General features: G+C 39.5%; 2 protein-coding genes across 3 annotated transcripts; one reads left to right on the top strand and one right to left on the bottom strand.

Moving 5' to 3' along the window:
* Positions 1-1,158: 1,158 nt before the first annotated feature.
* On the top strand, positions 1,159-2,641 carry gpx1b (glutathione peroxidase 1b). Its single transcript, XM_079242804.1, has 2 exons — positions 1,159-1,423; positions 1,995-2,641. The coding sequence occupies exons 1-2, from the start codon at positions 1,208-1,210 to the stop codon at positions 2,343-2,345; spliced, it is 567 nt and encodes a 188-aa protein (XP_079098930.1). The 5' UTR covers positions 1,159-1,207; the 3' UTR covers positions 2,346-2,641.
* A 602-nt stretch (positions 2,642-3,243) lies between these two features.
* On the bottom strand, positions 3,244-14,515 carry usp4 (ubiquitin specific peptidase 4 (proto-oncogene); the record flags this gene model as incomplete). Of its 2 annotated transcripts, none has more annotated exons than XM_079242663.1 (22): positions 3,244-5,175; positions 5,279-5,367; positions 5,729-5,832; positions 7,144-7,293; positions 7,373-7,488; positions 7,576-7,646; positions 7,730-7,927; positions 8,035-8,261; positions 8,353-8,535; positions 8,634-8,728; positions 8,837-8,920; positions 9,149-9,373; positions 9,745-9,903; positions 10,009-10,182; positions 10,300-10,417; positions 10,666-10,818; positions 11,001-11,062; positions 12,256-12,401; positions 12,526-12,652; positions 12,753-12,883; positions 13,014-13,141; positions 14,364-14,515. In XM_079242663.1, the coding sequence occupies 22 exons, from the start codon at positions 14,513-14,515 to the stop codon at positions 5,053-5,055; spliced, it is 3,015 nt and encodes a 1,004-aa protein (XP_079098789.1). In that variant the 3' UTR covers positions 3,244-5,052. The 2 variants fall into 2 exon arrangements, with proteins under 2 accessions (XP_079098789.1, XP_079098790.1); XM_079242664.1 differs by having other exon boundaries at positions 10,672-10,818; positions 14,364-14,512.
* Positions 14,516-15,187: the final 672 nt, after the last annotated feature.

Genomic DNA, 15,187 nt, shown 5'->3' on the forward strand with positions numbered 1-15,187 from the left:
TGCACAGACAGAAGGGTGTAGAGCAGATTGCACTTTCCAAAACAGACAAATATGTACCATGTTGGTGCAGATGTTGAAGGATCTCAGCTTCCTCAAGAAGCAGCTTGTTCTGTCCCTACTTGTGGATAGCTTCTGTCCTGCATTTTCAGTGTACTTTGTTAGACTCCACAACATCCACATCTTTGCCCCTGATGCAGGCTTTGCTTAATCCTTTTCCTCATTAAAATATTTAATAATCTGTTTTGTTTTGATTGTATTTAAGACAAGCTTCATCTCACAAGGTGACTGACCTGTTCTAAGTTATTACATCACTGAAATGCCCCATGACAACCTTGCAAAGCTATCTATAATATTTAAAAACATTAAATTGCTTTGTGATTAGGTCATTCATTAATTGTATTTCTTTTGTTTTTATATATCTCGCTGCATCTAAATGAATAAATTGCACCAGCCAACATTTGTTTGAAAGGATCAGTTACCATTTTATAGTTGCACAAATCTGAGTCCAAATATAGTTTCAAGACTCGTTTCTCTCATATGGGGGTTTAGTGTCTCCAGTTTACTCAGCTTGTATCATGCTGGGCAGAAGAGACTTATGCTTGAAGTAAGAGTTGAGGATATCAGTAATCTTCAAGCTGAATCTGGTGACCTGCAGCATTACCCTGTATTTTCATCCCTACCCAACCAGATTCATCACCAGATTCATCATCTTCTTAACCTACAGGATGCAACGACTCAGTGTAGTTTTTAAAACTGCATCTACTTTGAGTATTAATAGAAGGAATTAAACATGCAACAAAATGATCGTCCTTAATAATAAAATTATAACATTAGAAGAATTATCAATTCAAGCTGTTTGTGATCTTTGGCTGTTCTGCAAAACAAAATCTTAGTTGTTATACTTGTATTACAGACATCACTCCCACCAAAAAGAGTGCATTATAAAAAATTAAAAAAAAATTTTTTAAATACAGCTCATTTGAATATACACTGCTTTGCATTGTGCTAGTTTGCTTCCGTTTGTTATTTATGCTGAGAGTCGTTTGTATGATTCCAGAGAGGCTGAGCGACGTCCAAACGTCGTTGTGCGCGCTTGGCGTGAACTATCTTGACATGTGGAACATAATCTTTGATAGTTCAAGGCTCTCCAGGAAAAGCGAAGGAGACTCGCAGTTAGACTGAAGGAAGTCAGAAGTAACGCTTCAAAATGGCCTCGAGATTTTACAGCCTCACCGCTAAACTGTTGTCCGGAGAAACCTTCAACTTCTCGTCTCTAAAGGGCAAAGTTGTCCTCATTGAGAATGTTGCGTCTCTCTGAGGTACGACCATCAGGGATTACACCCAGATGAACGAGCTCCACAAGCGGTACTCCAGCAAGGGGCTCGTGATCCTAGGGGTTCCCTGCAATCAGTTCGGACATCAGGTGAGCAAGTCGACATTAATGGAACTACAGAACATATGATTGTGTTGTGCTGTTTTGCTTTTCCCTCTTTTTCTTTTTAAAATCAAGATTTTATTTAGTTATTTGTTTATTCTTTTTGCTTGTTTTAAAGAATTTACAATCGCGTAAATAACTAATTTACAATGTCAGACAAACAATTTTAGATTAATTACTTATTTTGGGTTAATAGTTGAGTTAGAAAAATGCGTTTAATGTGCAAAGATTTAGTTTTTGTGTTGGCTGTTTAGAGTAGTTACAGATTTTTTTTTTTAAGGAAAGAGGAAATTGTGGTTTGAGAAACATCCAACAACAAAACAAAAGTTCCTTGTTAACCGCTATTAGGTCCTGGTTACACCTAGTACTGATCCATGTGATCACTTTGACATATAACAAGTAACTGGATAATAGATGGTTAATTGGCAAGATCAAATTATCTCAAAGTTCCTTGTTGAAAGGAGGAAGTGCATCTTTCTTTTTGGTTCTTCCTGATTCAAAGAAGGCCACGTGTGACAAAGCCAGGCATTGATTAATATTGTTAATTATTAACCTGCAGGAAAACTGCAAGAATGAAGAAATCCTTCAGTCTCTCAAACATGTCCGTCCTGGAAATGGCTTTGAGCCAAAGTTCCAGCTCCTTGAAAAGGTGGATGTGAATGGGAAGGATGCCCATCCCCTGTTTGTGTTCCTGAGGGAGTCGCTCCCATTCCCAAGCGACGACGCTTCATCCCTGATGGCCGACCCCAAGTTCATCATCTGGAGCCCGGTGTGCAGGAATGATGTGTCTTGGAACTTTGAGAAGTTCCTCATCGGTGCAGATGGAGTACCTTTCAAGCGATACAGCAGGAGGTTCCTCACCAGCGACATCGATGGAGACATCAAGAAGCTCCTGGATCAGGCCAACTAAAAAAATCCTCACAAAGTTCAGCCATCCCACAGATGGCACTACCACCGGTCAGGAAAACACTGCGGCGCTTATTCCGTCCAGTTTTCTGTAGATGGCGTTGAACCCTCTTAACACCACCTGTGCTCTCTTGTATGTGATGACTGTGTTGTGTTATTTTACTCCATGAAGACATCCTCTGAAAGCTGCCAGTGAGGAGAATGTCGGATGAAATGTAAAAAAGGCATCATGTTTTCAGGCACATCGGGTGCATGTAAAGCACGGTTGTGGTGTGATGTATGATGAGGAACAATAAAAGTTTCATTTTTCACCTTTTTTCTCTTGACGTCTACTTAATAAAAAAAAAGAAAAAGGGATGGGTGTAAATTTCTTATCTAACCTAAACACAACTTGAGCACGAGACCAACGCCAGAGAAGCAGAGATAAAATTCATTTTTGGAGAACATGCGTGAATATTTTCATACACATAACCAGAAAACAAAGCAAGCGTAGGTTTAAATATGGTGTGAAGCAAAATCATTGGTTTGCACACAGCTGCAGTTACCACATGCAGCTTCTCCTGACCTTGCACTCAATTACAGATCATAGTCCACTTTGCAACCAGTCAGCAGGAGTGTCTGCTCAGAGGTTGCATCACCTGCAAGTTTGCATAGACCGTTAATACTTCAGTTTCCTCTTGCACTACATATTTTTATTATTGAATTTCCCTTTGGGGATTAATAAAGTATTTTTCATTTCATATATATTACTTGTAGGGTGATCCTGCAGGATTAAAAACCCAGATTTTGCATGCAATTAGTCCAAAAAGAAAAAAAAAAAAAACCTTGTTGAGGCTTCCAGTCTTTATTTTAATATGAATTCAAATCATTTTCAGTCAAAAACAAACTGGATAAATATGCAGACAAGGATTTACACACCTATTTAAAATAGTACAACTATTTACATCTCTTAGGTCATGTTGAAGTCAGAATTGCTGATGATTTTTTTCTGCTTTTGATCAATTTTTTTTTCCCTTCGAAGAGTCAGTGATTACAGAAACAATGTAAAGCTTTCCTAGTGGTAGGCATGAGTCTTATCAGGTTGTTGCTTCTGAATGACGTAACCATGCCAGCATCAACCAGCAGAAAGGGCACCAGGGGGACCCAACCTGTAGACATGCCATTAAGCAACAAGGTGGAACTTGTGACATATTGGACATTAACTGCCATCTTGGTTTTATTTCTTCTCTAAAAGATCTTTCATATTGAGATAAGTAAATGCATTGTAGTTTTTAATTGACCACATTTAAAAACACATTTATAACTGTGCTTCCTGGAGTCATTATTCTATAAAGACTAAACTCAGAAAAACTTCCTATTACCTGAATTACCAGAGATAAGATGAATGTGTTTTATGTAAAAGCAGAATCGCATCTTCACTGTGAAAGAAACTTTTTTTTTTTTTTTTTGGCTGAGTCCGAACTGTCTTGCCTCTTTTAAGATCACATGAACTTGTGTGCAAAAACCTGCGCAAGTTTCATGAATAAAGCACCACTTTTAGACTAGTTTATTTAGTTTCACTCAGTGTGCTTTAAAGATACCAAACAGCCACTTCCATACAGAGCTGCATTAATGCACATGACTAGTGAGGACAAGCTACTGCAGCAGAGCGAGCGTCCAAACAGGCAGCAGTCCAATAAGGATTTAAAAGACACGTTAAACTAATCGAAGCGTTTGACGGGCCGTTCATTTTTATCTTACGGCCATGTCACACATTGTCGTATCAAGATGCACCACAAGCAGGTCATTCATGTACTCGTGGAGATTTCAAAGTGCCTCCTTTTAGTCAGGTTGCAGGAATTGAAAGGCCGCTTTTTTTCAATGTGATAACGAAAAGAAAAGGGGAAATTTAATATCTTTTTTACATGGTATGCAGGGTGGGACTCTTATTAAGGGCATGAAAGACAGCAGTCTGTGATGCGCATCAAACAAAACAAGGCTTAAAAAAAAAAAAAGAAAAGAAAAAAAAAAAGCTTTTACTTGTCAAATCAAGATGATTAAAACGAGACATCCAACTCTGGTTTATATTGCAACATAGATCCAGCAGGCAGTGAGGAAGACAGCTACTCTGAAGCAGCGCAATCCCCTCCAAAACTGATCCACGACCAACAGGTGGTATTAAGGTCATGATTCTTGCAACAAGGATGCCTTGTATTGTTCTGTGTGCACATGAAGCCGTTATTAGTTTGCATTCGTCTCTGGGCAACAAGAACATCTGATAAACATCTAGGCACGATGCCAACTTCTGCTTCGTTTCTTCATTTTTACCTTGGAACGCTTTGGTCAAAACAAGATGTGCATTTTGGCTTTTTTTTTTTTTTTTTTTTAAACAATATTTCTGACTGTTCTCGAGGGCAACAGAAACATTTGTTTATCTACAAATTTCAGGGCACTTCTAACATTCTGTTCATCCAGTGAGAGGATCTATATTCACTTTTATTCCTCTTTGTCGGAGACTAGTAAACTATGGGCCACCCGCTGCAGAGAGGACGTCTCCCAGTTCACTCTTGTGACGAGGCTGCTGGCTCTAGCCAAAAACATACAAGACAGAAATCAAATAAAACACGGAGAAGGGAAGATTAAGAAGTCTGTGGACTCTGCTGTCACTAATGGAGGTTTGTGTGCGCATCCAAGTGTCTATTTCCGTGAATGTCCCTTTGTGTCAGGGCTCCTCAGTTTGTGTCCATGTGGTCATCGGCCGACTCCGGGGCTCCTCCCAATGAGGCCGAAGGTTGAGGTTTGGAGGGGCTTTCCTCATCCCTGCGCTGATAGAAGAGCACGTAGGCTGCTTTTGTCTGTAACGAGACGACGGGGATGTTATCACACAACAACAAGGACACCTGACACCAGAGCCAGGACCAAGCAGCATTAGGACTTAACAACAGAGCCAGAACTCACCACAATCTGGTCCTCTGTGGCAGAAGAGACGCTGCTGTCGTCAAAGTAATACCACTTTGCATCCACTTTATTCTTCCCGTAAGCCGTATCTGTCACATGGGAAACTAGCTTAAACTACGACCCAGCACATTTATTTCCTCTTAAGAGACAAAAACCTCATCACATCAGCATAACATAAACAGATGAAGCAAATACTAAGTAATGAAAGTGAGTTCGAAGACAACAACACGTGAGGCTCTTTGCAGTAAAACATTTTTAGCACATGCAACATATCAAAAAGAGACGAGGTCATTTCAGCCTCCTCTTCGTTGACACATGGATGTTAGAGGACAGACATTAGATACAATTAACAACTTGCTATGTCATGATGATATGGTTTGATTTTAGTTTTTATTTTCCATGAAGGTAAAAGGGTAAAATCCCAGAATCAAACATGATGGAGAGACTTACAGTGACCTCCTCCCATCCCTCCATAGTGGTTTGAAACAGCAATAAGGTCATAGATGTAAGGGCCTGCTTTAGGGTCACAAACAAACTCCGACATGTTCAAATCCCTGGAAAACAAAACACACAACACAGCCAAGATATGAAAGTGTTAAATACATGTCCCTAATAAGCATGACTCAGCCCTTTTTTTCCCCTTCTCAATACCATCCCTGTAAGTCTGTACCTCCTTGTTTCCTGGTAGATCAAGTTTCCAAAACAAAGTTAGTATTTCAAATTTATCCATGAAGTCATGGATAAATTTAGTCATATAAATCCCCGGGAAACTTCTGCTTTGAAGAGTAATACTGCGCCAAGTTAAAATAATGTATATATACACAATTTACACAAAGTACAAAGGCACCCTTCAAACACCATAAAAGAAAGTGGGGCAGGAAGAACACACGTCTTATTGTTTCTCTGAGGTGTGATGCAAAGTTATGAGACAAAATGAGAGTTCACTTCTCTAAAATGTAGTAAGTGCTTCCTTATTCAGATACGTTTGTGCAGTTGTGCTGGGACTTTCCTGTTACAGTCCCCTCAAGTACAACAATCCCACTCATACTACAGAGCCTGAATAACTTATTTCTACAGAAGTTGTGCATTATTTAGACACTGGTTCAACATTTTCATTGCAAACATTGACATGTTTTGTCTAGATATTCAATATCCAGTAGTTTAGTGTGACGAACACCACAATGTACAAAAGAGAAACAGAAAAAAGAAAAAGCTGATAAACTTGTAAAACACAAGAGTCAAAGCCAAGAAACTTGGCTGTTTTAAAGCATCATTGTTTGCCATTTTGGAACATAATTTAGATTACAAATACAATCTCACTAAAAAGAATACATGAAAGGGGAAATATTATTTTTAACCTTTTAAGAACTAATGCAAGAAAAAAATGGTAAGAAATGTTTAATATGAGGTTGTTCCTTTATCAAAATGTACAAAGACTTAGGGAAATTTACCGTTTATTACCATGTGATGTGTCAAAATTGTTATAGTGTAATCTTCTGTTTTAGGGTGTCCATTAAGTAGCAAAAGACAAGAATTGTGTTCAGCAGGATTTTGAGAATTTTTTTAACCGTGAAAAGATACCAAATGTCTGAAAAACTGTACGCATCATATATGTCATGTTGGGCTCTTATGGATCAATGTGCAGCTACCAACCCAATACTTCAGGCTTAACCTAAACAGAATGGTTTTTTTTATTTTTATTTGATGTGAAAACAAACGATGCATGATTGGTTGTTTCTTTGTATAAGCCATCAGATTGACCTAAGATCTTTCCAGGGTCTGCCCTCCTCTGACCCAGACTCAGCATGGATAGGCTTTAGCTTTGCTGCATCCTAAAAAGGTAATGGTAAATTCTGCCACCATACCTGATGGGAAAGTCCACCACTGTGTCCAGCTTGTCCCTCCAACATCGATTATAAGAGAAACGCTTAAGATGGACGACCAGAATGCGAGGCAGCGACCACAAGTCAAACTTTTTTGTGGCCTGTTGGTGTTTCTTACATGTTGGACAGTACCTATGTAAAAATATTACATTTAGATGACACAGACAGCAGATAAAGTTGGTTTTAGAGAAGTATGATGAATAACCCTCACCAAGGATCATGTTCTCCCAGAGTCTCCATGGTTGTGAAGAGCTCGATGCATTCCCTCAGAGCCACAGTGGCTTTCTTTTTCTGTGGCTGCAGCATGCTGTCATGTTTCTCGTAGGCCTACACAAGAACATTTGTACAAAAATAAATAGGCTATTTGCCTATTGTGCCACAAGCTTTTATCAGATGAACATAAAACCCACTAACCTCAGCTTCCTGCTCATCATAACACAGCTTCTTTGACTCCGTGTCCCAGTCGATGGCCACAGTGGAATGTGCTGCAGGGAGAAGAGAGGGGAGGCTTTGAAAACTAAAACTACAAACATTATTCTAAATTAGCATATAGCAACTTAGCACTGACGATTTAGTTTGAGGATATTTCCATCACAAGGCAGCTGGCTGATGTTGGCTGTTCCGTAAGAGTTGACCACACTGAAAGTAAAGAGCTTTGCTGTGTCTCCCTTGGAGCCATTTTCTAAGTCAGAGGTCTCCTCCTCTTCTTCAGACAGACCATTCTCTGGCTCAGGACTCACTTGGTGGTCCATGGCTTCCTCTTCACCTGCACAGACACAGAAACAATGACGGCTCCTCATTTTTTTATTTGTTGCGCAAGTTTTGCGATGCTTCTGTTCCAGTGAGTGAGAGTAGAACACGCCGGCTACTTACCGTCGTATAGCCCGTTAGATTCAACGCATGTTCCTGAGTGGTTGCTGCCATTGCTGGAGCTGCCACTGCAGGAGGCTCCATCTGACAGGGGGCTGCCGCAGCCACCTAGGCTGGCATTGACACTAGAAGATTTGGAACATTCAGGAGCCTGGCTGCAGCTAGATAAGGTGGCAGAGGCTGATGCCCTGCTTTCACCGTTTGGGGTATGAGGGTGCTTTACATAGCGTCTACAAAAGAGTACAGGGAGGAAAAGTTAATAAATAGCAACTCACTAATACCAAATATTGACAAAGCTGCACATAAACTGCTGGATCTTACCCAATCCTCTCCAGGATCCTGTCATAAAGAACGTCTGCAGTGAGGTTTTGTCTGGGCACGGTGATGAGTAAAGGCTGGCCAAACAGCAAGGTGCTCGTGGAGCTTCCAGCATGCTTCGAATGGCGCTCCCTAAAATATATAGGTAGGTTCATCTTCTCGCTGTCTTCCTCCTGGACCTCATACCTGCAAAGAACATCACCAAAGAAAATTTTTTTAAAAAACCACTGCATTAAACTGGAATCAACATCTCAGCTCATCCTGCAGTTAGTCACAAAACTTACACAAAAATATCATCTTTTTCCATGATTTGGTTCAGGCCATCATCCCGTCTATATATCTTATGGAACCTATGATTGTAAACATCTGCTACCACCATCTGAAAGGACAGAAGCGTTGCTTATTTACAGTATATATACAATGCAACATAAAACATAGTAACATATTGGATATTAGAAAAAAAAACAGTAATAAAAATGGCTCTAACATTTTCTGGAGGGATATCACAGAGTTTGAACAAGGCGCTGCACAGGTCTGTCACTGCTCCCATTTTGGGGACCACCACTCGGTACTGGAAAATAAAGAAATACAACAAGACATCTTTAGTGTGTGTGTGTGTGTGTGTGCTGCCTTTTAAACACAATGACATGATATTTCAGTTTCAGACTTAAAATCAGCAAGAAAAATATATCGATTTGAAAAAATCACAACATCAGAATTAGTAGCAGATGACAATTAGCATTTCTAAGTTGCAATTCCAAGTGCAGAGCCATAAGACAGGAGCTTAAGTCTGGATTACCTGAGTGGGTCTAGACTGAGGGTCTGATCGCACCAAGAACACCTCCATGGTACGGTCCTTCTTCATGGGCAGAGGCAGTGTGAGGTAGCAGAATGGGTCAAAGGTAACAGACACCTTGGAGCACTCTGGGCACACCAATGTGGATTTGAAGAGACCATGGAAAATATCAACTATAATGGAGTCGTTGCGCAGGCGGTGGTTTGTCCAAGCTTCCTTGGCAACAATCTGTAAGGAGGAAAACATTTCATTCAGTTATTTTAAAACATCAATTTAGGATGATCAAAGTGTTAAGACTTGTCACTGTAAAGTTAAAATTGCTCTTTTGTTCTTATAAAACAGTGTTAATTAAAGTAAATAGTATGGAGCTTCAAAACGCGTGATATATCTAGCTGTCAATCAAACACTCTTTGATGCTAAACTATTCTCTTTGAAACTGAATCTCATTTCAGTTTTAGAAATTGAGACAACAAAGCTGGAGCAGACTAGTATTTAAAGCAGCTTTAGACTATCTCAGACTAAGCCTTTTATCTTTTTGAGTTTGTACTTTTATTCACAAGAGGTCTAACATAAAACAAGTTTCTGTGTAGGAGTTGTACCTCATTGGGACGGCCCTCTGCATCTCTCAGGGCCAAGTAAGGCTTCTTCTTGACACGGTTTAGATCTTCATGGAGCCCATCCAACAGGAAGGCCAGCAACTCCTGCGAGTCCTGCTGCTGGTAGCCTGAGAACTGGGGAGCAAAGCGTCCAACCTGGGTCTGGAGATAAAAAAGAGATAGTGGTTATTATTTCATCCTACTTTTGATCAGCCTGTATTTATCTGAATAAGGTCTTTGCAGGTAGAATTGTCAGCCAGAACTCACTTTGAAGGTACGTGGTGCCACGTAGCTGTTGCGGCTCAGCCACATCTGCTTTACTAGATCTGCATAAGCCTCAGCTATCTCGCCCCTCATTCCCAGCGGATTCTCTCTGTTAATCTCTGCCTCGTACTGATCATTAAGGAAGTACTCTGTGAGCGGAGAAGCATTGCTCAGGCACTAGAAGGACAGGGATAAGAACCGAGATTATGTGAAGAAAATACCCAAAAATGTGGAAACTGACTTTCACTTCATAGAAGCTGCAAAAGGATTTCAAATTCCTTTATTCATTATTACCTGGAGAGCAGAGTTCATGAAGCATGTATTGCCTAAATTACTGAGACCACACAGGCCAGGTTGTGACTGTGACTCTCTGTAGTTGTAGGAGGAGCTGTACGAGTTGTAGCTTCCAAATCTGTTGGGAAGGCAGATCAGTTAGTGCTTAAGTGTAAATACATAATTTTAAAACATTTTTTTCCTACACATGACATTGACAAAAACATCAAGTCTAGACTACATGTTGGCCAGTAATCATGGATGCCAATCTTTACCCTCAGCAGTGAATGCTGACCAGACCAGCAACACTACACTTACACGGCTGATAGTCCGACACATGTAAATCCTGAGTCATTTAGGTGAAATGTTAAAAAAATTAATCAATACCCTTGCCTGTTACTAGAGGAGGTGCTGTTGTTAAGGGCGTATCCAGGGCTACAGCTGCTGTCTCCGTTGGTTACTGTTGGGGATATACTAGCTGAGGAGTTTGAGGAAAGTTTTGGGGAGGTAGTGAAATTCCTGGATGGGGTTGCACTGGATCTAGTAAACAAGAGCAAAAGTATGTTTCAGAAAAGTGTAATGTTACAAGTAGTTTTAAATTCATAAGTCAGAAAAGTTAGAAAAATTGTATGCATATTTACAAAAAACAAACAAAAAAAAAAAAACAGTATTATTGGACACGTTATCCTTTTTTTTTTTAGATGACTAAGCAGTTGACTTACTTTGGATGGGAAGCTTGTCTGGGCCATGTCCCGTCATCATTCTTGCGCTCAATCACAAGCACCTGTGGGGGAAACATACCAGGTGAAAGTCCAGCTATACTGCTGACCATCAAGCCCGAGCTTTCATGTTCAGACTTGAGATTAATACTCTACATATACACAATGATACCAAGCATCAACATCTGCACGTCACTTTATCATCAGCAGTTTGTTTTGTTTTCTGACTATCTGGATTATTTACCGTGGAATTTAATAGCTGCCAATGTGGTATTTTATTTCATGCTATCTAATGTGACTAGCAACAGCTATTCACATTAAAAAGAAATCATTCTTAACACGTAATTGCTTGAGTTACTCAAATGATTTTTTTTTTTTAAAATATTCCTTTTAAACAAATTAGGACTTTGATGCTTTGTTTAATCCAGACAAACAATTTTTATCAGTCTTCATTGTGTTTCACACAGGCTGCTATTTTCATATAAAGCGCTTATGTGGTCCACTATATTTGCAGCAGCCTTGATTTGATGTTATGATGGAGGAAACCAGAGAAGAGGAGGAGAAAAATCAAAGTATGAAAAGTGTTATTTCAATTAATACAAAAATAACTTTATATTGTGTGCCCAATGCAAACTAAATTACCGTATCATACCGACATACCACAAAGACCATTCTAATTCGTCTCGGTATAGATTTACACTTCCTGCCCATTGAATGGAGCATAATGTGTATCGGCATGCTTGTTATTTGAGAACATACTTTAGACAGAAGCTTTGACTGAGCTGTAAAGCAGTTTTTTAACTTCTGCACCATATTTTGTTTGAAAAAAAAAGGAAGCAACCTCCATCTATTGTGTTAAATTAGGTTGAAATGCCACCAGAAGCTCTCCACTTGTGCAAGCAAAATCATATTTCCCAATCTTCCTCTCTGATGGAATAACCGATAGAATATTCATTTATCCACATAAGTAGTGCAAACACAATGATGTAGTACATTCTTAAAATCTTCAATATACCAAGAACCATGACCTAAACTCTTTGAAACAGGTTCATCAAGAATTACACAATATAAAATCATAATTTACTTCTTAATGCAAGACAAGAGTGCAGCACTGCTGATGTGCCTGTTTTTTTTTCTTCAGTGCCTGTGAATGAATTATGTATGCTTAGTGAATATCAGTATAGTAGCGAGTTGTGATGTTCTTCTTGCTCATCAACAAACAACTCCAGAAAATTTAAATAACCGAGGCCTTCACTACCTGTCCCTGGAAGAGGCCAGCATCCTGCACAGTGCTGTCAGGCTTGTTCAGCTGCTCATAGGTGTTGCTCATGTATTTGTTCCAGAGTCTGGTCTCCTTCTCTGAAGGGATATTGAACAACGTCCGCATTTCCTTCTCTATAGTTTCTGCACACACAGGAAATACATTTTAATAAATAGGCTGGTACAGACAAATATCTACATTTTTGGGGCTCAAGCTGTTGGGTACGGTTGCCTTTAGTTCACAAGGAAATCTTAATATAGTTCTTACCTATAGTATCAGCTTTGCTGAAATGACTTGTGACAACATTGTCCATGTTGTCATTCTCACACAGGTTGAGTTCAAGCAGATAGACTTCCACCTTGCAGTGCTTAACAAACATACCGTGTTCTACCACCTAGAAAAGATGACAGTTGGCATGATGGATAACATCTGGGAGCAGGGAGCAAAATGATTGACTCTATAATTAAATGATTCTTAAACAGCTTTCTCCTCACCTTCCTGACGATAGGTTTCTGGCCCTCAAGGCAGCCATACCAGCTGACCAGCTTATTCCATGCCTCAGTAGGTACAAGGACATAGTCCAGCTCATCTATAAGGTGCTCTTTCAGGGCCTGAGTCTCCTGGTCTTTAAGAGAACAACAACATAAGCTGAGGCTAAAGAAAAAAAAAGGCTTTAAATCTGTATGTTAAACTCTGTTATACTTTAAGGGAAATTAAAACAAAACAATATGCATTTCTACATAAGATGGTTTTACCTGAAAACAGCCCAGAGTTATCAATTGGTCCTGGATAGAGGTTACGTTCTCCAATGTTGTACATATCCCAGCTGTCAAAACCCACATACTTCTTCCACTGCTTGAACCACCGGCTGTCTATTAGATACCTAAGAAAAATGTGTTAACAGTTCATTGTAAACATAGTGTACTTCAAGAGTTTTTCAAATGTTCTTATGATTTTTTTTTTTAAGATAATCTAGGTATAAACACGATAACACATGATAACAGGCTAAGAGATACTTCACTTAGCCTTGTGCCATTCCTGATCATTATGCAAGACCAAACGGTCTTGGCATTTGCATCAGATATAGAAACAGCAAGCCAGTTTGACTTAATCTGATCTGAAGAACCTCGTTTAGCTAATAGGCTTGTATTCACATAGTAACAAGCATTCCCACGTAGTAGGACCATGACACCTTCCTCTGTATTGCAGAAACAACAAATTAAGAGCAACAGCCTGAAAGGTTTCATTCAAATAAGCTGTTTCCAACTATTCAGATGAATTTGGCTTAGGAAAGCTACACAGTAGTATACATTTGTTTACTTTATTTTATTCTTCATGTCATAGCCAGTTGGATGTTTGTGGAAGGTCATACTAAGTACTACTGAGCAGTGGTTTTTAAAAAGTATCATGAAACATCAGCCACAAGCAATATCAGACTAATCTGTATTCACTATGTGATTATGTTAACCCATGTCACTAAAAAATATTATAAAAAATAGTTTTAGCTAATTCTTAATTTTAAAAAAAAAATCAATCAAAGGAAATATTTGCTAACGTGAGATTTATCAACAGTAACATTAAACTGTTGTTTTGTAACCAGTTACATATCTTGGCTGCACTATATCCAACCGGCTGAGTTGCATGTCACTTCAGGTAGGTGTTGAAATTTCTTGAGAGCAGGCCCTCTTCTTGACCAGAACTTGTCAGGCAATAATCCGATGTGCTTTGAAGGGAAACCCGTCATCTAAATGTGGGGCCTAAGTTTAACCACTAACCTATGAGCTATATTACATCGGCTAGCTTCGCCCCAACTTACCACAAAAAAAATGCATAATGGTTAATTTACTGAACCTGGAGCAACTGCGGTACTTTGCCTCCTTATGACGAAAATAAATAATCTTTACCACACGTAGTGCCCTTTATAGAAGACGAGTAAAGTTGGACTAGTTAGCCACTAGCATGCTTATCTGTTGAACATTAGCCGACCAAACATCAGCAGCTTTCGGTATCGCTGTCATTAGCCTGCTAGGCTAACACGTTAGCACTTCCTGTACCTCGCTAGCTAACGCTGGCTAAAAGACTTCAATAACGTTGCCGATTCTTACCACTCGTCTCCCTTTCTAAGACTTGTTTTCACAAGTGTCCCAATAGTTTGTTTTTGACTTTCGGTTGGAGGGGTAGGCATTTGTGCGGCAACCGGCTCCGAGTCGGAGTCTGCCGCGCTACCCGACTCGGGTCCGCCTCCTTCGGCCATCATTCAACCAGTATACCGGTATCGTGAACGCGCTGCAAGAACGAGCGCTGTGCTAAACGTTCCTCCTCTGTGTTCCATGGGCGGAGTAAAAAACAACGAGTTCGTGGGCTACGGAGAATCGAGAGGCCCCCCCCCGTCCAACAGTTGACCATAAGGACCTAAATAGAAGAAATAGCAGCAAATAAATGAATAATACTAACTCTGCAGCTGTGAACCATAATTTTATCTGTATTGAGTGTCAACTGTGTATTTGAAAATGTATTAAAACAGACTCAAGTCCATAAAATAACAAACAGAAGACAGAGAAGACACATACACATAAACTCATAAAATCATCAATATCATCTAACATAAATACATTTCAACCAGTGCATCCTCAGCCTGGATACGTACCAGGAGCAACTCTCAGAAGGACTTGAGAGAGCTATAATGATGCTGTTTGTAGAGTTGTCCAGATGTTGCATAAATTTAAACATCAAATTTCTTAAAAGTGTTTTGAGTGTGCTCATTCCTGCACTGACAAACATCCAACTAGTACTACCACCTCTGGGAACTTTTAAGATTATTCTCATAGCGTCATTATATGCAACTTGTGACTTTTGTATGGCTATTTTTTTTTTTTTGTTTTTTTTTTTTGAAGACCACAAATGAGCTGTAAAAAAATGGAGTGCAATC

This window comes from Telmatherina bonti, assembly GCF_933228915.1.
Source record: "Telmatherina bonti genome assembly, chromosome: 6".
NCBI lineage: Eukaryota > Metazoa > Chordata > Actinopteri > Atheriniformes > Telmatherinidae > Telmatherina > Telmatherina bonti.